The following is a 26,634-nucleotide window of genomic DNA, read 5'->3' on the forward strand; positions in this document are numbered from 1 at the left end:
ACACACTAACATCGACCTTGTTTACTCCCGATCTTAGACTCTTTTCTTTACGGTTCTCGTTTGTATCACTCGATCTAGTTCAACTCATTGTATTCGATCTTATTCATCAATAAAGTCCATTTTTACCTACTGGAAACTGTTTAACATCGTTGTGTTCTAAAGATATCGTTGCCTACATCATTTGTCTTCCCTAGATCAAACCCCGATCACTATCAAATGCTTAGTGTAGATTTTAGGTTCTACACTTATATTTGTCATAACTAATTTGAATTTATAAAAAAATTTAAATAACTACACATATATAAACATATTACAACAATATTAATTAATAAAATATTATATTAAAGTATAAAATTTTAAACAAAATAATTTAATTAATATTAAACTTCAAGCAAAATACCATATTATTCCATAAAGTGATTTTCGTAATGCATATATGATATACTAGTGCATTTCGAAGTAAAAATGACTCTTGTAAAAATGACTCTCTTTATTTTTAATTTGTAGATTAGAAATAAAAAAAATTGTTGAAATCGGGTGATATTAATACTTGTAAATACATTAGATCATAACAAGAAAAAAAAAAAAACATAAAATATTGCTAAAAGACTAACTTTTATCGATGATATTAATACTCGTGAATATATTCAATATGAACAAGAAAGAATTGTATGAAAAGACATCATCATCAACAACAACAACAACCATCTTCAGTTACACAAAAAAAATTGGACAATATTTGAAAATTTTAAAGGTTCCGGATCAAACTTACCTGACTATTAGTGGTGTTGTAATATTTAAATTTGTGTAATAGTTATGTCTTCATGTAATTTTTTAAAAGCTTTATTTTTTAAGTTTCTTTTGTATATTTTTGATGTTCAAATCTAGTTTTAAATATTTAAATCTTATTTAAAGTTTTATTTAATTTTATGTGTAAAACTTAGATTTTGTAAACAAAACTTAAAATCTTTATGAGATATAATTTTTATAAAGATTAAAACAATAAACAATAAATATTTATGAATCATAAATGTTATCTGTAGTTGTAGAGACCAAAATATAAATAAAAATATGAAACTTCAAATTTGAAGTTTTGAGTAGCGAAACTTTAAATATAGAGTTTCATTACTCAAAACTTCAAATTTGAAGTTTTGAAATTTCTTTTATGAGAGCAAAAATCTTCATATTTAAAGTTATACAGTGTCTTTCGGAGATGAAAAAACAGCCTGCAATAATTGAACTTTCCGGCGCAACGATTTACTAGTATTATACAGAATAGTTAGATTTACGCTGCGTAATCAACGTCGTAGTTTAAGTACGAGATTACTAAAATGCGTGATAATAGTAAACAGCATGCTATAATAGTGATTGCAACGAGTCATGTATACGTCTCGACTTTCTCATAAGTAGAAAACTGTAAATGCGAACGCTAAAGAATGTTTTAAAGAAATGATAGTATGCCCCGACAGAATACTTAATGATGTTTAAGCACACTTCGCCAACCTATAGCTTTACTCACAAACCCATAGGTCAAATTACCAATTAATGATGAGAAGAAAAAGAAAAAAATAGCATTAAATCAGGTTTTTGTTTTCAAACTAGCACTCAAGGTTAAAAGTCACAAAAATAGCACTTAATATTTTATCAAAAGTCACAAACTTAGGGTTTAGAGTTAAAAGTTGGGGTTTAGGATTTAGGGTTTAGGGTTTAGGGTTTAGAGTTTAGGGTTTAGGGTTTAGAGTTTAGGGTTTAGGGTTTAGAGTTTAAGGTTTAGGGTTTAGGGTTTAGGATTTAGGGTTTACGGTTTAGGGTTTAGAGTTTAGGGTTTAGGGTTTTAAGTTGAGAAATGAGGTTTTGTGGATAAGATTTCAAATTTTGAAAAATTAAAATTAAAATTTTCAAAAGATAAACTTAGAAAAGTGCTATTTTGGTCATTTTAGTTTTTGAATGCTATTTTTGTGATATAAACTTAGAAATGTGCTATTTTGGAGATTTGCCCATTAATGATTGCTATAACTCCTACACACCGACTTACCTTTGCCAACGTTGAATTTGAATGTAACGAATTAATTTTAAGGTAAAATTACAAAATAATATACACATTCAACGAGCTAAAAGAGATTTATACATCTAATATGATAAAAATATTACTACTCCAATCTTTTCATGAAAACTGTCTCCTGACATTTTTTACATAGATTAAAAAATATTTATGTTTTTTATTAATTATATTTATTTAATTAATAATGTTTGAGACAAATAAAATTATTTACAAAATAAATGCATTTTAAAATTAATATTAAATTTAAAGTGAGTACAATTTTTTTTTAAAAAATCCAAAAATAAAACTTTTTGCATAAAGAAGATAAATTATATATTTTTTTATGAAATCTATGGAATAAAATATCCTTGAGTGTCAAAGCATATCATAAGCATTATGCTCCTTATTATACAATCAATAGTTTTTAGAAAAACATTTAAAATATCAAATAGATAATGCAAATGCTTTCCAGATGATTTGTATATCCAATGCTTTTATGTGAAACTTTTGGTATAATATTTGCAGTTAGAATACATATATATTTTTTTAAATAATTTAATATAATTTATTTATTTCATTTAATAATATCACAAAATTATATTTTATTCAAAAATAAAATTTCTATTTTAAAAATAAAATTTTAAACATTTTTTTAGAAAAGCAGAATATTTCACGTTTATAATATAAATAAATATATATAATTAAATTTAATTCATTATTGTCAATAAAAAATTATATACATACATATTATAAATATAATATATTTTCACTATATTCATATTATCCAAAAATATATAAAAATTAATATACTTAAAAGAACTTTCATAAACTTCATTATCTACACTATATTCATATTATCATTATAGACTTATAGTCCATACAAACCTCCCAATAGAAAAAAATTACACAAACTCACTTATGTTTTTTAATCCATCAAGTTTCAAATCCTATGCGTTTGAAGCTGTAACAGCCTTGAATAAGCTCCCTCAGGTCTGCCCACAAGCTCAGAATGGCTGCCTTGCTCCACAATCCTCCCGTCTTGAATCACACCGATGCTATCATTTATCAACCCCCCTTATAGTGGACAAGCGGTGAGCAACTACAACAGTGGTCCTGCCTCTCTCATAAGCCTCTCTAAAGCTTCTTGCAATACACATTCCGATTCTGCATCTAGTGCACTAGTTGCTTCATCAAAAAGCAACACCGTAGGGTTTTTGAGCACTGCTCTTGCTACAGCGATCCTCTGTTTCTGTCCACCTGATAACTGCACTCCTCTTTCCCCCACCAGAGTCTTGTAACCAGATCCTTATTAAAGTGTGTTACATAATATTTTTATTTATAAACAGGCCTTATTTTTTAAGTTGCTTCCAGCCATTATATTTTCAAGGCCGGCTCTGATTGTAGTGTAACCTTCAGGTAAACCAATGATGAAACCGTGGGCGTTTGCAGCTCGAGCCGCCCACATAACCTCGGCCTCAGTCGCATTACCTTTCACATATGCGATGATGTGGAAGATAGTTGCTGCGAAGAGAGCTGGTTCTTGTTGAACAAGACCAATCTTAAGCCTCAGAGACTTTAGGTTAAGCCTGCGGATCTCTTTGCCATCGATCATGACTTTTCCAGAAAGAGGGTCGTAGAACCGTTCGATCCTTGCTATCACAGAACACTTCCCCGAGCCACTGGCTCCGACAAGAGCTTGGCTATGTCCAGCTCGGATTCTTAGGTTAAAGTCTCTCAACACCATTACGTCTGGTCTTGAAGGGTAAGCAAAGCCCACATGCCTAAACTCAATATCTCCGCGGATAGTTTCGACCAGATGAGCATCAGGATCATCCGGTTCAATCCCGGTGTGCCTATCCAACACCGGGAAAACCGAACCCACAGCTTCACCTCCACGTATGATTTCGGGAGCAAGACTGACAGTTTCAGCAACAGAGTTTCCGGTAATGACCAAAACCACAAACAAAGACTTTGATCACTTTGGAGAAGGTTGACTTGCCTTGGCTCACAAGGTGGGCGCCGTAACAGAGGATTAGAGCTTCTGAACCGTAGAGAACAAGCTGGGAGAGACCAAAGAGGAAACCTGAGGTTTGAAAGCTTCTTTTTCTGAGGAACACGTAGCTCGTGACAGAACACAGAGAGGATTTTGCTTTGTGCATTGAAAGCTGCTACGGTTCTAATGTTGCTGACTCCTTCACCAGCGATCATTGAAGTCTTTGCATGAGCCTTGGCTGTGTCTCCAGCAAAACAACCCTTCAGAGATAGTTGCTGCGATATACATTTTTATTCATCAGGACAATTTTAGATGGTAATAAAACATGATGCAAAACCATTCAGTTAATCACATATCTCTATGTCCTTCTGTGTGAAAATTTTGAAGCTTTCAGCTAGTAAACAAAAAAAAAACTTTCACCACCTAATGTACCAAACAAAGTAACACAAGCAAACATTGACCATTGGTTGATTTCGTCATCGTTGTCATGCAACATTAAAATTAATGTTATATTTAGAGACGCATAATGTAGAAAAATATTGCACCATCTAAATTTGTTTATTTTATAACAAAAAAAAACAAATGGTTTCAAATTGTACAATTACACTTTCGCTTCAGTCTTGAGACACATTATACATACTTAAAATCACAAAAGTATATATCTGTTTGTTAGGGCATGATTATCGGCTGGGACATTTTTTGGTCCTTAATTTTTTTTTTTTCTTTCTTTGATTTAAAAAAAAAAGAAAAATTAAATGATGAACTAATTGCAGACCACCACGTGTCAGTGGGGCTTGCAAACAGTGAGGGACAACTCTTGGGACGTTTCTTAATTAAGAACATTTGACCAAAATTCTTAGAAAAATGTGGTGAACCCCACTCCAAAAACACTAAGGACAAAATGCTGGGACTACCAATAATCATGCACTTACAGAAGAGGAAGCTGTCATTCCAGAAAAGGAAAGAAATGATGGTATTAGCCTAATTAAAGGTATAATGATGATAGACTGAGAGAAGGCCTTTAGAAAATGCATTCTTTTAAATTTCTTACTATAGTCTATCGTTAATGTTTTTATTGTCACGACCCTTTACGCTAAACTTCATCATCTTTTCTTCGTTGACTTTGAACTAGGATTGCATACACCAGATTCATCCTACGAAAAAGAGGTTCACCTTCAAAGATACGTCTAGGGTTGTTCTCGCCAAGAGTAGAAGCTCTCTTGCAGCATCTCGATCGGATTTGGTTTGAGTATATGGAACCCTCAAAAAAAAGAAGTATATATATTACAGAGGCGGATGCAATTGAGAGCTAGGGGGGTCAGCTGACCCCTATAAATTTTGGTTATTTACAATAGTTTCTGTAAATTTGTAATAACCCGAAATATTCAAGTTCCCCAGTTAAAGTTTCTTAATGACCCCTATAAAATCTGAGCCCACGTTACTTCAACTGTAACATTTTAAATCTAACCCAAACCCACGTACATTATTTTTCCCACCGAATCCCCATGAGTAAATTAGGCCGCATGAAATGGGTTTATTGCTAAAGTAATTATGTAAATGTTAGAAAAGTTAAAAAGTGATTGCAGAAAATTAGTTTATTTTCTGTGAATATTTATTTTTCCTGAAATAATATCCTGTATTTGTCTTCCTCTTAGGATAAATTCATGCACTATTTAGTCTATGTTTATTTATTAAATTTCAATTGATTTTATATTAGTATAATAAAACATTTATATGAATGCTAAAATTTGGGTTTTACAATAACTTATATAGAAATTATTAAATAATATATGTGTATATAATTAATTTAATCAAATTATGAAAAATTATAATTTAAATAATTTAATTTAGAAATTGGTTCACTAACATAAAATTATAATGTTTTAAACGTATAATAATAAAAAATTAGATTATATAGTATATTATTTATAAAAAAATATATTTTATTATACTTTTTTAATCAAAAAAAATATTGACCCCGGTAACAAAATTTTATGGCTCTGCCACTGTATATATTGAACCCTCTATAGCCTCTGTTACAGGTTACAACGAAGACCATACTCTCAAACAAGCTTTATAGTTCAGCGTCAAGTCGCTCTTTCCATAAGGACGATCGCGTCTTCTTAAACCCAATTCACCAGTGCACCAATATTCTATACATCCGAAGATTCAAAATATCCCAATGGGCTTTAGGGGCTTAAGATTCGAAGGTTGTAGTTGGGGATTAGGCTTTTAAGCTTTGAAGACTTTTTTTTTTTTCCCAAATTGTTTTTATTGATAGATGGGCCAAGCCCAGCGCCGAAGCCCAAACAGCACGAGATTTAAACAAAAACCCACGATACTACGGGCCACAAAGCATAAACACACAATGGGCCAAAGCCCAAGTAATACAAGACTGCCACACGGTCCAAACAACTAGAAACCGGGCTGTTCGCCCTAGGCGCACCGCAAGGAGACGCCACTACCGCCGGAGCTCCGAACCTGCAAAGCCTCCGCACGTACACAAACGTTCATCGCCGTACTGTCTTCACGCCGGAGGATTCATCAGATAACCGAGATCGCCTCCGACTTTGGACCACCAGAAACGCTGGACAGTCGAGCCGAGAACCGCACAAACTTCTTCTAAAAACTTCATCGCCGTCGCCGGAGAGCTTAAACTGATATCTCATCCTCGGCGACCCACGAATCCCTCACAGATTACAAGAACCAACCGCCTCTACAAACCTCGATCTAATCGCCACACCCAAAACAAAGGGTCTCACATCGGTATCAAGGAGCTATGTGAGCCTCCTCTCACCGTAATCCAAAAGCCGGCGTAGAGAGTTAAAGTAACCTCACCTTCCCGGAAGTAAGAGTGGCGACGGTGGATCTCTGAAAGCCTCCACCCCCCACAAGAGAACCGACGTCAACGGAGCAAAAGAAGCCTCCATCGCCCGGAAATAAAATTACCAGAACGCGCATCAACAGCCCCATTACCTCCGAGCTCCACCATACGGACGCTTATAGTGTCTCCGGCCATAGCTTTGAAGACTTTTAAAGGTAATTAAAGTTTCTAAAGCCATCACATTTTTGCTTTTCTAAAATTTCTCAACGTCCCCTAAACTCAGAGTCTAGTTTCTTTTATTCCCATTGTTTTGTTCAAGTTACTCTACTTCTTTTAAAAGCTAGAATCTGAGGCTGTAGAACATATTTTTTGTTACGTCTTAAAAGTCAAATCCACAAAAATAACAGTTATTATATTTTTTTTTAACCACTATTTTTAAAGTCCGGTGAAAGTTCTAAACAATTACAATCAACATATTTTAGTGGGATTTAGAGACTTAGAGCAACATTATTGGTGGGATGAAGAGAGAGTCCCTTGTTCTGCTTTTTTTTTTTTTTTTTTTTGGTCATTAGAGAGTAAGGGACAGTCCTTAATGAAGGGTTTTTCCCTTCTTTTTCTTCCTCGGTCCCCACCCCATTCCCCTAAGGGATGCCTTAAGGGAGTCTCTATAATGTTGCTCTTAGTCCCAAAATAAACTTTGGTCTTATTTTTATTCTCAGCTCACTGAATAGTGTCTACGAAATGACGATCTCTCCATGTCGGTAAACAAAGAGAGAACCCGTTTCTGAGGAAATCCTCTGGTGTCCAACATGTTTCCAGTAGCTGTCAGGCTACATGAGAAGTAGATTATATAATAAAGTTTTGTCATTTCTCTAAGTTGAAACAAAAGTTTTGTTCGGAAACGCAAACGCTTTCTTTTGCGTTTGAACCGCTTATTCTTTTGTCATTCACGAGATCTGCCCATAATGATTCAAAAACAAAAGAGTACGGAGTTTATTCGCCACATCAGACGAAAGGTCGAAAATACAAAACACCAAATCTACCCCTCGTCACATACTCCCATCGTAAACGAAACGGAGGGTAATCACGTCATTTCATAAACACTGCTACGCCCACGTCACGGCTATAAATCTCTACATTTTCCCTCTCCGTTTCCCTCTTCCTTTTTCCATAATCAGAAAAAAGAAAGAAAAGAAAAAATCACTTCGCCGGAAATGCTCTCTTCCGCTTCCCTCCGATCAAAATCAATTGAACAAACTTAGAACCTTCGTTACGTAACTTCTAGCTGATTCCGAACTCCATTTCTCGATTCCGGTGCGCGTTTGCCGTTTAGAGAGGAAGCTAGGGCTCAGAGATGGAACTGGTGCGATTCATCTCACTCTTCGAGCTTTATTCGTCGTATTATCGCTTTTGATTTCTTGATTTCTGTCGTTTTGCAGGTACCGATGAGCATCAATTTCACTCAGATCTTCGATTCATGGCCTCAACCTCCTCACAATCTTTACTCCGCCGTAAAACCACCTCCGGAGCCTTCTCTAACCGCCTTGATGGACTCCCTACGGCGAGACAGCAAATCCGAGTTCGTCTCCCGCGCGAAACGCGTCTTCCTAGGTCAAGACTCGGAGCGCGAGCGAGGCGAGGCGCTCAAGCTTCTCGCCGCCTGCTGCGGCTGCGATTCCGTTAGCTGCGCTTCGTCCATCTTCAACGGAGACATCGGATCGGTTCCGTACATCAACGACGCGGCTGAGGATACGGGACTCTCGCCGCTGCACGCGGCGGCCGAGGCTAACGCGCCGAGGTGCGTGGAGATGCTTATTAAGCGACGCGCTCGTACGGATATGAGGAGCAAAGACGGACGTGCTTTGCTTCCTCTGGAGCTTTCTCTCTGCAGCGGAAGGTATTGTCTTATCTTTTTTTGATCAATTAGGGGAATAAAGCTCTTTAATCACCTCTTGAATGTGTGTTAACTCTCTACCTTAATAAGGAAAGCTATTTACTTTGTACCTACTAATGACACTGCATGTGGTCTCTTACCTTCTTTGTTTGGTAAAGTCTTATCAACTATGTAATTATTAACAATTTTTTTCCTTGTTTTGTAGCATGGATGTGACCTGGGATCCAAGTGGTGACTCTCTTGGAGACTTGGTTCTTCTCCTTGGTGACAAGGTTAAACACTAGTTCCCTACTTGGATTTGATTATGGAATGTACAAGGAAAGAAGCTTGTCATGTAAAAAGTTTGATCTTTTTATGTGAAGGATCTGACGGTGGTGAGACTACTTGCTGAAAAGACGAAGGAAGTGGACGTTGTGGCACATTCATACGCCACGGCTGGTGAAATTGTTCCTTTGACTGCGTTGCTGATTGTAGCGGTTGATAAGATCAGAGAGGCTAGTGTGGCGTTACAGGATGTCGATGATTCTGTGTGGACAAAGCCAAAGAAAACGATCTATGAGTCTGTTATTCGAGAAGCATTGCGTAGTAATAGCAAGAAAAGAATGCTTTTGTTGCGGGAGATTGGGCTCCTTCAGCTCTTTGGTGCTGCAGTTTTTAGTGAATCTGTGGACAAGCAAACCTCGCCGCTTTTCTCCATTGTACAGGTCTCGACTTGGTTACTTCATTAGCATATTGTTATGAGAGTTGTAATGTAATATTCCGTTATCCATCTTGTAGGCTGGAGATGAAGCTGTTCTTGAACTGCTTATAAACACGGACATTGATGTTAACGAAACAGATGCAGAAGGGAACACAGCTCTTCATTGCTGCCTGAAGGGATCATCTGTGCCACATAAGCAACAAACCAGGTATGAGTACTCTCCTTACTACTCTAATCATATACAATAACGTCGCATGGTGATTCTTCCAAACTTGAGAATGGTATATTTGTGTTATCCAGAATCATGAACCTACTTCTTGTACACGGTGCTCGAATTACACATAAGAACAAGTTGGGTTTATCTGCAGTCCACTTAGCTGCCGCAAATGGCAATTTATCTGCACTTGAGGTACACTTTCCTGATCTTGTTGTGTTTCTCATCCTAAGCTGAAACAAGATAATGACATTTTGAGCCTACAGATTCTACTAGCGGCCTACCCTGAGTTGGTTCACTACCGAACAGTAATCAAAGAGACACCACTATTCTTCGCAGTGAAGAATAACCATCTTGACTGCGTTGAGTTGCTACTTCAGTGTGGAGCAAGTTCAGAAATTCATAATCTACGGTGAGGCATTGCACAAACAATTTGTTTTACCTATGGGTCTCTTCTGTGATCACCTTAATCTGATTGGTTACATGTTTCATACATCTTGTGCAGAAAACAGAGACCAATAGAGCTGACTCAGTCACAAGATATACGATTCCTCCTTAACCCAACAAACATCACTTGCTGTAAGTATCTGCTCTTCTATATGGACAAAAACATAAAAGAAAACGACCAACAAGCTTTGTACTTTTCTTCTCACATAAACAACAATGAAATGCAGCTAGCAAAGAAGCAGAACCTGCTAAAGGAGATGATGAAGAAACCAGTTTCGCTGGCACTACCGTGCCACCATGGCTCAAAAAGTTCGTAAAGTGGCTTCCTCGGCATCTCCGAGATGTATCAGACAGGTACAGAGAGATTAATGGATATCCCCTCTCATCACTCAAAGCCGATTTCAGAGCTGATTTTGGCATGGAACTCAACCACTCCTCCCTGGGCTTTTCCAAACTCATCGACTTCATCAAATATTTTCCAAAACTCTGTCAAGTTAAATGCGTCCTCGTTGGTGATTCTGGACTTGCAACCCACTGGGTGATGTTACCCTCCAAGTGTTCTCAGCTCAAAGGAAGACCTCCAGAGCCACTCATCATCAAAAACAACGACTCTTTCTTTCCCAACAAACCGAAGGCCTCATCAGCTCCAGCTCTCAAGTACACACAACAAGCACATGATTCTCAAACCTTGAAGGCCGCCACTCTGAACAATGACTCTCTCTCTCCCAACAAAACGAAAGTCTCATCAACCCCAGATCTTATATGCAGTGGCAGCTTCATACAACAAGCACATGTCTCTAAAATCTTGGAGCCAGAAGTAGAGCCTCAACCTCCCGTGGATGCATCTTACAGCAACTATCGTCAAGTAAAACATCCGGTTCTAGAGACAGCTTCACATGTATCTAAAACATTGAAGCCAGAACCTTCCTTGGATGCTTCTTACAGCTATCATCATCATCAGCTAAAACATCCGGTTCTAGAGGCGCTTGCAAGGATCAGAAACAGCACATCCATATTCTTTCTCCGTGAGTTCGACTTTTATCAAGTAAAGCAATCTCACACTCTCTGCTCTTCTTTATAATAAGTCGAATTATGTCATTGTTTTTTTTTCACATGGGAGGAGGGTAAATATTCGCAGAGCTATGACACGTGTTTAAGGAAAGGAATGTGTTTCTGGTGCAACAAGAGCATGCTTCTATGGGCAAACTTCCCATGTCGACACAAACTCTGGTGCAGCTCTTGTAAACACAAGATTGCACAATCTGCAGGCGACCACCACAAGTGTGTGATCTGTGACGCTAAAGTCGAATGTTTCATCTTGTCTCCACCGTTTGGGTTCGATCATCATAGGCATTCAAGTCGTCTCCCTAACGATGCTGAAATAGCGACTTGGTTCCTCGAATATCTGATATAAGAAAGTAATGTTCTTTTTTTCCCACTTTCTCTGATTAACTTAAAAACCCGTTCTTTAAAGAAAACGTCTAACTAACCTTTTTGTTCATTGCCTCCCTGTTGCAGTTCCATGAAGAAGGGGAGCATTCATTTGGATCATGGGATATAAGAGAAGGAAAGAAACTCCTCTTGTGTGGTAAGTGGGTTTGACTCGTGAAACAAAAAAAAAAAATAAGTAGAATGAAAACAGATGAAAGCTCTTCTTCTTAATAACATGGAAAGTACATATAGTATTGAACATTTCTGGTGCTTGCAACTCTGTCTCTCGATATTAAAAAGACTACTAGCGAGATACCACGCTTAACAAAGTAAAATCTTGAACTCAAAAGCCATTAAAAAAAAATCTGTTGAATCATCCTCATGTCTATTCCTCTCCCCTACAAGACCATTCGTTCCCAAAACTCTCCACAGAGAATATTTCTAGCTCTTAGGCGCAGTCTTCTCCTTGGACTTCTGAAGCTTCAAGACCTTCTTCACAATCTTCTGCTCCTCCACCAAGAAGGCTCTAACGATCCAATCCTGAAGCATACATAGTGCTAAGCATTAGTTGCGAAGCTCTTTAGCATATATATTAATAACTAATCTCTTAAAAGATTTAAATACATCTTCCTAACGGCCACTCCAGATAGAGCACTACCATAGGCACGGTTTACTGTCCTCCGGTTCCTTGAAAACCTTGATCTTTTGTACTCAATAAGTCTCAGATGCGGAATCCGCAAAAAAAAAAAAAAAAAACCTGAGTGTAAGCCTAAGGAAATCATGCTAGTAGTGCAACAAGAAAGCTCACTGATGCTGGATTTTAAGATTCACCTGCTTATCATATTTGATTATATTAGGATATATTCCATATCTTTATATTTAACATATTGAGAGAATATCCTTTTAAGGAACATTGTATGCATATATACGTAAAAAGGGCTAACGATGAATGAGATAGAACATTATTTTTCAATATAAAGTTTGTCATGGTATCAGAGCCTCAGATCTGAAAGACCTAATTTTCTTACGACGTTGGCTTCTCTACAAGTTAACGTTCTTTGTTATCTCTGTTTTTCACCTCTGAAAACAGAGCTTCTTTTTCTTTTATATAAAACAGACCTCTCGGTCATTTTTTTTCTCAACCGAAATCAACTATCATCATGTCGATTGTCGCTGCGAATCCAAAATATAAAACAATATCGCCATATGACTTATCGTCGAACGATAACCCCGGTGCTATCATATCACAACCTCAACTCAACGGTGTGAATTATGATGAATGGGCTATCAATTTCCGTATGGCTTTTAGTTCTCGGAAGAAATTTGGTTTCCTTGATGGAAGTATACCAAAACCAGAAGCAGGCTCTTCATATCTAGAAGATTGGGTGACCAACAATTACCTCCTCGTTGGCTGGATCAAACAAACAATTGAGCCAAAGATTAGGTCGACAATCTCAATTCGGGAGATTGCGAAGGACTTATGGGACATTATCAAGAAGAGATTTTCTATTAAAAGTGGTGCTCGACTTCAACAACTACGAAATTCCTTAGCTACTTGCAAGCAAAACGGTTCAAGCGTTGATGACTATTTTGGGCGTTTGACAAAGATATGGGATGGAATTTCAGAATGTATGGAGTCCAAACGATGTGAATGTGGGAAGTGTGAGTGCAACCTCAATGCAGCTCACGAGAAAGAGAAAGAAACTCTAAGGATACATGATTTTCTTTCGGGCTTGGATGATTCAGTTCATGGCGTGATCCGATCTCAGTTGTGTGCAATAACACCTCTTCCAGATCTTGACAGTGTGTATCAGACAATCGTGCAGAATGAGACGATTCGTTTGAATGCAATTACTGAGCCTCTAGTGATGAGCTTCGCGACTCAAGCTCCATCGTCAACTGGTTCCAGATCTCCTGCAACTGTCTGGACTAAAGACATTACAAGACAAGGAACTACTCAAATGGAGCCACCTCGTGGTAACCGTGACTTCAACAGAACGTGCACAACTTTCGGGAGGAAAGGCCATGATGCGAGCTCATGTTTCAAAATCATCGGGTATCCAGAATGGTGGCCTGATAAACCGCAACCAAGGGTCGGAGGCAGAGGAACTCAGAACCTCTCTGGGGGACGTGGTGGTGGCTCTAACCCAAGAGCAAATGTCACTCAAATACCAAGTGTGAATCAGCTGGAATGATTACAGAAAGCGATCATGTGGGGTTGACTGGACTTTCAGATGAGCAGTGGAACATTGTGCAGCGTATGATCAATGCGGGCAGAACATCTGCATCTTCTGGGGGTAAGATTGATGAAAAATTATGGATTCTTGATACATGGGCAACACACCATATGACAGGTTCCATCGAGTTGCTCACTGATATCCGTGATATATCACCACTTCCGGTTACGTTGCCTGCGGGCTCTAATGCTTGTGCAACAAAACAGGGAACAATCCAACTGACTCCGCGGTTGCGTATGCAAAATGTTTTTTATGTTGATGGCTTTCATACTAATTTGATCTCCTTCGGACAACTTGTTACAGACAGTTTCTTGATCGGACAGGTCACTGATAAGTTGGTAATTTTGCAGGATCGAACTACGAGGATGCTGATTGGAGCGGGTGAACGAGAGAGAGAGGGGTTGTACCGGTTTCGTGGGATTGAGACGATGACTTCATTGAAGACTAGCTTGCAGACAGAATTGGTTTTGTGGCATAATAGGATGGGTCATCCATCATCTCATGTTACAGGAATTATTTCAGGCGATAATAATACTAGTAGTAGCAGTAGTGAGCATTTATTTACAAGTTGTGATGTGTGCTTTCGAGCCAAACAAACTCGACAATGTTTTCCTTCAAGTTCTAATAAAGCAAAAGAAATTTTTGATTTGATACATGTCGATTTATGGGGGCCATATCGTACAACTGCTTTCTGCGGTTCACGATACTTTCTGACGATTGTAGATGACTGCTCTCGGGCTGTGTGGCTCTACTTATTACCCGACAAAACCTTGGTCTCACAGCAGATACTTAACTTTCTTGCCATGATCGATCGTCAGTTTTCTCGGAAAGTTAAGGTGATTAGAAGTGACAATGGCACTGAGTTCTTGTGCTTATCAGCGCTTTTCAGAGAGCAGGGTATCATACATGAGACGTCGTGTGTTCATACGCCACAACAAAATGGCCGAGTAGAGCGTAAACATAGGCATATCCTGAATATAGCTCATGCTCTCCGGTTTCAGGCAAGCCTACCCATAGAATATTGGGGAGAATGTGTCCTTGCTGCGGCCTATCTTATCAATATGACTCCATCAGTTGTTCTCCAGAACAAGACTCCTTTTGAAATTCTCTACGGTCATCCTCCGAGTTATGGGGTGTCTTGCATATGCTCATAACATTGATCATAAGGGTGATAAATTCACTTCTAGGAGCCGTCGGCGTGTGTTTTTAGGTTACCCCTATGGCAAGAAAGGGTGGAGACTATTTGATCTGGAACGAGAAATTGTTTTTACGTCCCGTGACGTAGTCTTTCAAGAGACAGTATTTCCCTTCGCTGTCTCAATATCACCTTATATTCAACAGAAGGATGTAACTTCAGAAGTATCAACTGGACATCCGACGATGGGAGAATTTGATTCAGACTCCGACGCTGAGCCATCTCTTCCTGTGGCTCGTGAATCTTCATCATCTGGCGTAGAAAGACAAGAATCGTTTGCTGCTCCATCAGTGTCGCAATCTGTGTCCCCTGAAACTATGGAAGCAGAACCTGTGACAGAATTGCTTGGTCGTGGTCACCGGACAAAGAAAACGAATGTTAAGCTGCGTGATTATGTTGTTGATGCTATCTCGGCTCCTTCTTCTTCACTCTCTCTCGTCTCGCAAACACCCTCTCCAGAGCAATCCTCAGGTACGATCTATCCCATTGCAAACTATGTTTCATGTGACAGGTTCTCGCCTACACATCAACAATTCTTGATGGCTCTTGCTACGTCTGTTCTACCAAAGTCATTTAAGGAGGCTATGCAGAATCCTAATTGGGGAAACGCAGTACACAAAGAATATGATTCTCTTGAAGATCTCCAGACTTGACGTCTTGAATATCTGCCTCCCAATAAGAAAGCTCTTGGTTGTAAATGGGTGTTTACAATCAAATATCGATCGGATGGAACCATTGAACGTTATAAAGCTCGGTTAGTTGTTTTGGGGAATCATCAAGAGGAGGGATTGGATTATGAAGAAACTTTCGCGCCAGTTGCCAAGATGAAAACGGTGCGATTGTTCTTAGATCTTGCAGCCAAAATGAATCATGAAGTACATCAAATGGACGTACACAATGCGTTTTTGCATGGAGATTTACATGAAGAAGTCTATATGAAACTTCCTCCAGGGTTCTGTCCTGATGGTGAAACAGGAGTGTGTCGTCTTCAAAAATCATTGTATGGATTGAAACAAGCACCTAGATGCTGGTTTGCGAAGCTTACAGATGCGTTACAGGCATATGGATTTACAAAACATGATCTGATTACTCCTTGTTTGTTTACATCAAAGACAGTGTTTCACTAAGGATCCTCGTATACGTTGATGATCTGATCATATCCGGGAATTCACTTACAGCGATTCAATCTTTTAAAGATTATTTGTCTCTTTGTTTCCACATGAAAGATCTCGGACCGGTCAAATATTTTTTAGGCTTGGAAGTTGCTAGGAGTCCGGCTGGAATTTATCTGTGTCAACGTAAATATGCCACAGATATTTTCGAGGAAACATGGTTGATAGGATGTAAATCGGCTGGCTCTCCTATTGATCAAAATCACAAACTCAGTGTTGCGGATGGACCTTTGCTTGCGGATCCGGAACAATACAGGCGTCTTATTGGTCGGCTTATCTATCTAGCTACCACCCGACCTGATTTAGCATATGCTATTCATACTCTGTCTCAATATATGAATAAGCCACGCCAGGAGCATTGGCTTGCAGCATTGAAGTGTGTGCGTTACCTGAAAGGTACTCTTGGGCAAGGAATATTGTTACGTGCTGAATCATCAACTCATGTCACTGGTTGGTGTGACTCGGATTGGGGTGCGTGTCCATTGACACGAAGGTCACTTAGCGCTTGGATACTTCAGTTGGGGTCATTTCCGATTGTATGGAAGAGTAAGAAACAAGATACAGTCTCGCGATCCTCCGCAGAGGCTGAATATCGTGCGATGGCTGAAGCTACTGCAGAATTACGGTGGATGAGGATGATACTTCTTGAGCTTGGGTTTGCTCATGATGGGGCGATGTCACTGTGTTGTGATAGCAAACCTGCTATTTACATAAGCTCAAATCCCGTATTTCATGAAAGAACCAAACATGTTGAGCTCGATTGCCATTTTTTCGTGACGACATTGTTTGTGGTTTTATCAAACCAAAGCATGTATCAACAAAGGATCAACTAGCAGATATACTTACAAAGGCGTTGGGGAAAAAAGAGTTTGATGCATTTTTGATCAAGTTGGGCATAGCAAATTTGTATGCTCCAACTTGAAGGGGGGTATTAGGATATATTCCATATCCTTATATTTAACATATTGAGAGAATATCCTTTTAAGAAACATTGTATGCATATATATGTAAAAAGGGCTAACGATGAATGAGATAGAACATTATTTTCCAATATAAAGTTTGTCAGATTATTCAATCAGAAATATGGATTGGATCTAGGTAGCTACCAACTCATTTCTTACCAGGTACCATTCATAAGCTAGTTCTACTTCTCTGGCTTCTCTCGTCAGCAAGTGAATGAGTAATTCAGAATGACATATAGAAGTTTCACTGACCTTAGACAAAGCACAAGAGAAAGCCTAATGATGCTATCTTACGTACATGCTATCAAGTTAAAGCCAAATGCAACATATGGCGCTGAAATGGATATGATGTCTAAAATAGTAAAACGAACCAGTCACCATGTAAAACTTTATATTTCAATAAAGCGGAGCCCTTCAAGTTTGTAGAAATCCGAAGGTTTTCATAGGTCTTGCAGAATCTTTTCACAGATAATAAATCAGAGTTTTTACCTGTAAATGTTCAAAAACGCGCCCTACGCGGCCGAGTATCCGGCAAAATTACGTGAGGCGGAGGACCACCGTCCCGATGTGGCTCTACTCGACCATAAAATCGGGATTTCTAATAAAACTTCATTTTTATTTCAATTTATGTCAAAAACGGGTTTGTTTTAGTCGGATTTGTAAGAAAAAACTAATAGAATCAAGTATAAACTTGTTGAAAGAATGAAATAACATAAGAGGAAAGAGGCAGCTGGTTTTGAAAACCACAAGACTGGTTAGGTTAAATGAGGGAGATAATATAGAAATTACGATTTTGTCCTTCATTAAAGGAAAAAAAGAAAAAAAAAATGAAAATAGCACTGATGGGGCTTTTAACTTGGACTATTACATAATTACATCAGTTACAAACCATCTGAGCCAACATATTTGTTGTCTATTCTTAACAAATTATATATTTATATCTATATATATATGGAAAATTTTTAAAAATTAATCATCAATTAATTGTCGATTAATCTCCGAGTTATCATCAATTCGCTAGGTCCATACCGACCGGCGAGTCACGCCCGGCGCAATTTCGAATATGACCCGTAATGAATGAATATTTTCCTATCCTATTATGGATTCTTGATGTACCGTTTAGATTAATTAACCGAAAAGAAAAAAAGAAGATTGTTATAAATCATGGAGTAGATTGCCATTAACAAGACCCGGACCGAGACCGGCTCAATACCTAGAAGATGGAGAGATGGCTGAAGCCCTAGACAGAGGAGAGAGAGAGATGACTTTAGGAGAGAGAGAGCCGACTTTAGGAGAGAGAGACGGCCACAAAGCTTGGAGAAAAGGAAACCCTTTCCTTTTCCTAGTAGATGTAATCTTTCCATTATTATGTATTAGTAGTTTTCATAATCCTAGTGAGTTTAGGTTTTGGATACTTTCCATTTATCTTCATCTTGTAATCCTTATATAGAGGAACCCCCTCGATCATTAATAATAACACATAAATATTCAGTTTCTAAACTCTCTAATTACAACACGTTATCAGCACGATAGACTCCCAAAACCCTGAGAAAGAAAAACCCCTAAACCTAACCTAAAATCCGTCACACATAAACTCTAAACCAGGCGCAACTTAAAATCGATCTATCTCTCAAACTTTGAGGAACCAGACGACGAGCCACATATCATCTTGAAGCTCTTGACGAGACGAATCCATCAGCGCAAACCATTCATCGATCCGATCTCAGACGCGCTCTCACTCGCAGGAACAATACGCGGCGCCGTCTTGGTCTTTTGGAACCCTAATCCGAACCAACAAGATTTTCTAGCCAAATTCAAATCCTGTGAAAGATAAGTTTATCATACCTTAGTTGTTTGATGATATCTTGTTCAGATTATGGTGTTCATGTAATCTAATACTCCTTTTTTTTATTTCATGAGCTGAGAGGAGTTGGTGCAAAGATCTAATCCCGAAGAACCCTAACTTGTTCTTGCTTCCGTTCCGGCTTGCAAACACCTGATCAGCTAAAGCCCTTAAGTTCTCCTGATCCTAGACATTCGCAGTTTCCTGTTCACAACAGAGCCAGCCCACGTTCGCATCACAGCCAGCTCGCAATTCAGATCAGCCGCTTGCAAAGGCAGCAGCTCGCGAACTAGATAAGAAGAAGACGCGTCCCGATCGCGTCCGACTACCTCAGCACACATCCGTGACCAGACGCAAGACCGTTCCAGACAGCTCACATCCCGTCCCAGCTTGCGACCCGATAAGGAGCCAGCTCGCGTCCGTGTGCAAGTAGAGGTTCATCTGACTTTGGTGGTCCGGTTCAACCCTACAAAATAAAGGTAATTCGAAATCTGAAAACAAGAATCGAATTTGGTTGTTTTGTAAAGATTGAAACCTTAAAATATAATCTCTAAAACTAAAGGCCATAGGTTAAATAGATCAATCCCCTATGAGTAAATCGAAGCTCTATAAGTTCGATCTAAAACCTAAAAATGAGATTGATCCATTGATCAATTAAAATCAGAACCTTAAAGGTTTTTTTGAATCTCAAATCAAATCCCCTTGATCAAAGATCAAAGTTTTCGAAATCCCCTAAAAACCTAATTTTGGAAAATCGGTTTTAATTTTGATTTGAAACTTGAGTGTTTGATTGATTGCCTAGAGCTATGATTAGGATTGTTTTAAAACTTGAATCTGAATCTTGTTTAAACTAAAACCCTAATCTCGAATTTTAAAATTCCTAAAGGCCTCGAAACCTTAAATCTCTCATTACTTAAGGCTTGAAAGATTGATTTAAAGAATTTACATATTGAATGAGAGTTAGGTTGCTAGATTATTTAATTCTAAAACCTAATAGATATGCAACTAAGAAATACGATTGAATGCATCTAGATCCCGTTTTTTTATATGGCCGTGTGGCCTAATACATTGTTCATACTTGCGGCCTTGTGCCCTTGATTGATTAAAAGCCGTGTGGCTTAGTGAATATCAAAGTGACTGTGTGGCCTAGTATTCGGATGGTTATATAAACCGGATTGCATCATGATCCGATCCTTAAGATCGTTGTATCACTAATATGGCCGTATGGCCTAAACATCACATTGCAAAGTCGTGTGGCTTAAGCATCATAAATAGACTTATGAAATCATGTGCACTGATTATTTAAATTGGTTGCAAGAATTCTAAATCATGAATTGATTGATGATTTCAGATGTCGAGATTTGAGCCTTCGGATTATGCTGCCCTAGATATCTCTGGAAGATATTATCCAGAATGGGAAATGAACACTTCAATTGCCCTGAAGTCTAGAGGACTCGGGAAATGTATCATTGAAGGAAATGATGAAATTGAAAGTGAAAAGCATAGAGCCATAACTATTATGCGCTATCATCTCACTGAGGAACTAAGAAATAAGTATGAAAATATTGAGGATCCTTATGATCTTTGGATAAAGCTAAAATCCATATACTCAATGGAATTATGGCGAAAAGCCATGAATGATTGGAAGATTCTCAAGTTCCAGGATTTTGAATCCGTGGAAGAATATAATTATGCTCTAATGAAAATCACCTATAGTGGTGAAGTGGTAACATATGATGATTTATTATATAAAACATACTCCACATTCCATCCAAAGGATGTACTGTTATCACATAAGGCTAAGGGTTTCACAACCTATAATGACCTATTGTCATATCTATTGGCAACTGAGCAAAGAAAGAAGAAAGTTAAAGATACCATTAACAAATTTGAGAAACTTCAGAAAAGATACATTGAGCAACGAAACAGTGAGATGAGATATCCTGAGGCATTGGATCAGGATGAATCCAAGGAAGCCGTGTGGAAAAATATAGATTGTGAGGCCGGCTTATACATTGACTAAAGAAAGATCTCGACATGATAATTTTATTTTAAGTCTTTGATTTTGTGATTTGCTTTTATATCTATTTGATGTTTCACGATTTTATATATATAATAGAATTGATTTTGAATTCATTATCTTGCCTGATCTTACTTGAACATATGAATGTTTTATTTAGAGTTGCCTAAATGGAGTAATATCAAGTAAAGAAATCGTGAAAGGGGTATAGTAAGCCTAGTAAAGAAACTATGGCTAAGGCATTGCCTACAAGGCATTATACACACCCAATGATATGTGACCCATTGAATTATAAATGGTTTCCAAATAGAAACAATGGGCAAGAAGGAAACAAGTTCCTTCGGTTTTAAAGAGAAAAAAAAAATAAACGCCTAAGACCTTATAAGTGGTCGAGACTATACCTATGATCTCTACTAATTTAAAACTATGCTATAAGATCAATATGATAAGAGGCAAGAGAAGTGGTGACTATACTGATATATCCCACGAAATTTTACACTATATGGCATGATAGGATTAGCCATCCTAAAGTCTAAACCTGATGCAAAGATTGAAAAGGCACAGAGTTATCCCGTAAAAGATCTCACGTTGTGAAACATGTACACAAAGGGAAACTCATTAGGCTTAATTGTCCCAAGCACCTCGACCTTGTAGTATGGTCATGAGGGAGAGAGAGGATAAACCCATGATCAATACTACAAGTTCGTGTACCACTATGGTCTAAGACCATGTTATATGGCTCGGTCATTACTCGGTCATAAAGGACCATTCCTCGGCCGTAGAGGCCATGATACAAACGGCCAAACCATAGAGGCCATTACTTGGCCATGTTATAAATGGCTCGGCCACAAAGGCCATAACCGGCCTTCGGCCGCAAAGGCCATAACCGGCCAAAGAGGCCATCACCTATAAAGATTCGGCCATGTAAGCCATTATCTATAAGACTAAGATTCTAAAGTCTATAAGCTTGGAGACATTATGTTTTACATGTATAGAATGATAATATGATCATATGCATCAGGCCATATAAGTGAGCATAGATATTCCCATCTCAGATTGAATACGGGTCATAAAACCAGACATACACCATCTTAAGAGATTTTGAATAAACCACCACATACATACATGTGCCGTCTAAGATGGAACCTCAGAAGAGGATTGGGAATATATAAGAATAAGATCTTCTCCACGAATTCAAAGGACCGTGAGCCAAAACATTGGTGATTAAAATAGTGACCAGGTACGGATTGCATGAAACAAATGAATCCGGATATTCAATATTAAAGGAGAAAGATTATAAGCTGGACAAAGAAAGATTAAAAAGTAAAAGAATGAAAAGAATGGTTTTAACCATCATTGTCTTGGCAAAGATCCTCAGACTAGAGATTATAATTTAAGACGTCCAAAGAAATATTATATAAAGCTAGCTAATTGAGAAGCTAATCAAAATGCCAGACACTGACCCGAGAAATGACTAACCAGCTTAGCACCAAATGAATGTCCTAGAAGAGACATAATCAAGTTGCTATAGAGTCTATACAAGATAGACCAAGTGTTCCATAAGATAAAGAAATCTCGGATAGAAAAATGGTGCATAGAATACAGATCCGAGATTATAAGAGAAACCATACCAGACATTGAGAAAAGGCTGCGCAGCTACATATCTAAGGTACCAAACCATGTGGCTTGGGACGCCAAGCTATTAGGTAACAATGTTCCTGGATAATGAAATCTCAAAGTGATCAGATCATGTCTGGAACATAATGGAACCATATAAAGGTGTCGACACACATATTTGTATAAAGATGCATAAGAGAATATCACTTGAACATAAAGAGATGAACGAAGATCATGAACCCACGAAAGAGTACTCATACAATCATAAAAGATCATAGAGATTAAAAAAGATAAAACGTAGAGGTTCAAAGTATCTAAAAGAGAGATGGGCGTATTGGCCATATACATATACAGAAACGCCATCTGATAAACCAGTAAAATAGATGGATCTTGTGAGATAAAGAAACCATGAGAGAAGGCACATGATCACGAGGTCTAAGAGTGTTCATGTCTTCCTACTTAACAGCATTAGATTATAGCTTGTTACACAAGGTACTCACAGAGATCAAAGGAACAGATTATAAGGAGATAAACTCATATGTGGTGGATGCTGCTACAGATTTTCGAAATTGACAATGGTCTAGTCATAAGAAAGAAATTAGATACAATGATGTAGTAAGCAGCATATGGATCACTGGATAAGATGAAAGAACAGCTTCGTTCATAAGCTGATTCATGGACTGAAACATAAAGCAGCTGCATATAGTATGTAAAAGAAATTGATCACGCATGATCATTGATCTTGGAGTTGTATAAAAGACAATCCAATACAGTCCATATATTTGAAATTCCTTGTGATAATAGTAAACCTTAAAGAGGTTAGTAGGCATAGAATAAATCTATGTGGGTGTCCGACCAAAAGCGTTCGGCCCCAGCCCTTCAAACTAAAAGATGTCCGACTCTGTCCGTCTAAGGGCGTTCGGCTCTTCAGCAAAGAATGTATGGCTCTTCTACTAGACGCGTCCGGCTTTTAAGACTAAAAGGCGTCTAGCCCTTCTTCTTGATCATGGGCTAGTAGAGACAAAAGATCAACCGGATACAAATGTATTGTAGTCCATAAGCTTGTGAGAGCCGAGATCTATGACCTAATAATATATATTTCAGTGTGTGATATAATCCACAGCAACAGAGGTCATGAGACACCATCAAGAGATGGATAAAGGACTACAATGTCCGAGATAGATATGGTACTGCCTAAAGCATGAAATATCGATGTCCACATGAGAGTGTTTTCAGCCGCAGAGCCATAATAAGAGATTATAAACTCACATCAATGATCATTGATTTTGAACACTCATGAGACAAGTAGTGGACATGTATAGACGAGGTCTATGACACAGACATGGATCGGCCAGATCGAGACATAGAATCATGATAACCATGTCTAGTACATTGTCCATAAGTACTTATTTTGTCCGACCAAAGTAAAGAGTTAACAGTAGACGATCACGTCTAGACTATGGACACATGCAAACACGATTTGCAAAGACCCAATAGTGATCCCCGAGAACAATATGGTTCACATTATTTAGCACACATGCTTTACCGGGACACTCAATGTCAAAAGACATGAGAAACGACCTAAGAAGTCGAAGTGGTCTAATTACGGTTCAGTAATGATACTGGCCGATTACTCCCATCCTATACATACAGAAAATATCACGCACCAAGATGCGTAGAATGTAGAACCTACACTGAGGTTCACATCAGGGGGAGTAGTGCGTGTTGTACTCTTTTTCCTTCATCATGGTTTTTTCCCACTGGGTTTTCCTGATAAGGTTTTAATGAGGCAACATGAAGCGTAATACAAATCCTGTATGGTTATGGCATCCAAGGAGGAGTGTTATAAATCATGGAGTGGATTGCCATTAACAAGACCCGGACCGAGACCGGCCCAATACCTAGAAGATGGAGAGATGGCCGAAGCCCTAGAGAGAGGAGAGAGAGAGCCGACTTTAGGAGAGAGAGAGACGGCCACAAATTTTGGAGAAAAGAAAACCCTTTACTTTTCCTAGTAGATGTAATCTTTTCATTATTATGTATTAGTAGTTTTCCTAATCCTAGTAAGTTTAGGTTTTGGATACTTTCCATTTATCTTCATCTTGTAATCTTTATATAAAGGAACCCCCTCGATCATTAATAATAACACAAAAATATTCCGTCCCTAAACTCTCTAATTACAACAAAGATGACAAAGTTCATAAAAGTTAGCTGTGTTTGGTGAGCTTCGATTTATTTACCAACAGCTAGTCTTAATTCTATTAAATACTGTATTAAGGCTATTGAATATTTGGGCCTCATGATTGAATAATGGGCCTCACTTCCTTAAATGGAACCCAAATATTCAGTATTCAATAGCCATAACGACCAAACAAAACAGACCGGTCAACTCCGGTTATTAATTCGGCCTGGTTAAGAAACACGCATGCACTGCACTTCTTGATAATAAATATAGACTGAATTCTGCATTCGTTCTTACGCATTAACTGCATGTGCCCTTGCAGCGCTTTTATTTCTCTTCATTGACAAAATAGTATTTTAGATTTTTCTTCCATACGCAAAAATAATAAGTACCTAATATTAATTTCAATGCTTATGTGTTTCTCCCTTTTTTGTTTCTTTCTTTAACAACTTGTTAAAATAGGTAATATACGCTGGAAAATGTGCTTGGCCCGTCCCTACATCACAAGCACCATATACATCACCACATGCATTCATGTTATTAAGTCGTCATTTAATAATAGCAAATCATATATATGTATTTTTATTTTATAAGAATATTAGCCGCTTATATTCCACCTCCATGCTTATTATGATTCATCCCTGCACTTTAATGCGTAATGTGATACTCGCTCGCTCGGTTTCCAAAAATAAGATTTTTCAAAGTGTTCATATTTATTAAGAATTCAATAAATTTTTATAATTTAATTTTTCTTTTACTTTATTATACAATTTCCAGTAGCTTTTCACCAATGAAATTTAATCTATTCAAATATTTTCATTTAATGTTTTTTAAAAGTATAAAAAGTATCATAAACATATAGAAAATATATTTTTGTGGAACAAGTCTTACTTTCGGGAACGGAGAGATTATATTTTTATTGTAAAATACCAATCTACAATATACGTCCTATATATATTTGTGGCTGTCAAAATTTTGTATTAATATAGAAGAAAGTAGAGGATTCGTAGCTTATACTAAAATGTTATGCTTTCGAATGATATGATTCACCGAATGATGAAACTGTAGAAAATGAAAAAAAAATATAAAATGAAAATTTCTGAGTAAATTGAACGTTTCCCACTCCCAAAATATATATACAAACTTGCTCTTTTGTAAGAATATACTTTTACAAACTTTTTTAATTAGATGTAAACCACAAAAAAAGAAAGAAAACTTTCATTTTTCGAAATTACGTCTTAATTTGAGTTTTTGTTAACTTTAATTACGTCTTTAAGTTTTTTTTTTGTTTCAATACGTCTTTGAGTTGATAACGCAACTCTGCAGTTCCAGTCCAAATTATTGATAAACAGCCTGTTAACACGATTATACTCCAATTGTTATAAGCTAACAACAATTGGTTAAGTTTCCACAATATGTAATTTCACACTTGTACAAACTATAGAAAACCTTACCTGCATAAATAAATAGATATAGCACAACATTGACAAAAGAGAAGAGATTAAAGGAGTCCCGTGTCTCTTCTTCCTTTCCTTCCGGCCTCGTGAAAACAAAATTGATATCATCTTTTATATATACACATTACATATGTACACTCAAGTACACATAAATAGAATATGGTTGTGTGACTTGTGTTTATTGAATCCAATAATCCTCATTATCTTATGCCAAATTCTCATGCAATTATCTCTTAATCTCTTTTCACCACCTACGATAATTAACGAATGCATAAGTAACCTACAATTAATTTCATCAATAACTGTGTTTACCAAAAGTCCAGATGTGGTCCATCAATTAATTACTATATCCGAGAAAACATACTAAATTAACAATAACATCATGTATGACGTAGATCATCATGT

The 26,634-nt window shown here is 37.5% G+C and overlaps 1 protein-coding gene, 1 long non-coding RNA gene and 1 pseudogene across 3 annotated transcripts; 1 reads left to right on the forward strand and 2 right to left on the reverse strand.

Annotated features, from left to right (window-relative positions):
- Positions 1-2,760: 2,760 nt before the first annotated feature.
- Positions 2,761-4,324, reverse strand: LOC111203230 (annotated as a pseudogene).
- A 3,710-nt stretch (positions 4,325-8,034) lies between these two features.
- On the forward strand, positions 8,035-14,902 carry LOC106382163. Of its 2 annotated transcripts, XR_002656167.2 has the most exons (12): positions 8,035-8,221; positions 8,298-8,755; positions 8,958-9,024; positions 9,115-9,456; positions 9,530-9,660; positions 9,753-9,861; positions 9,933-10,078; positions 10,172-10,245; positions 10,341-11,158; positions 11,252-11,531; positions 11,632-11,701; positions 14,132-14,902. XR_002656167.2 is itself a non-coding variant. In XM_013822129.3 (11 exons), exons 1-10 carry the CDS (start codon positions 8,213-8,215, stop codon positions 11,525-11,527), a joined length of 2,430 nt encoding a protein of 809 aa, XP_013677583.2. In that variant the 5' UTR covers positions 8,035-8,212; the 3' UTR covers positions 11,528-11,531; positions 11,632-11,821. The 2 variants fall into 2 exon arrangements, 1 of the variants encoding a protein (XP_013677583.2); XM_013822129.3 differs by lacking the exon at positions 14,132-14,902 and having other exon boundaries at positions 11,632-11,821.
- LOC125581477 lies at positions 11,751-18,359 on the reverse strand. Its single transcript, XR_007319100.1, has 2 exons — positions 17,600-18,359; positions 11,751-12,084 (listed from the first exon to the last, which is right to left on the reverse strand). It is a non-coding gene; the product is annotated as an uncharacterized LOC125581477 (long non-coding RNA).
- Positions 18,360-26,634: the final 8,275 nt, after the last annotated feature.

Source organism: Brassica napus, chromosome C2 (assembly GCF_020379485.1).
Source record: "Brassica napus cultivar Da-Ae chromosome C2, Da-Ae, whole genome shotgun sequence".
NCBI lineage: Eukaryota > Viridiplantae > Streptophyta > Magnoliopsida > Brassicales > Brassicaceae > Brassica > Brassica napus.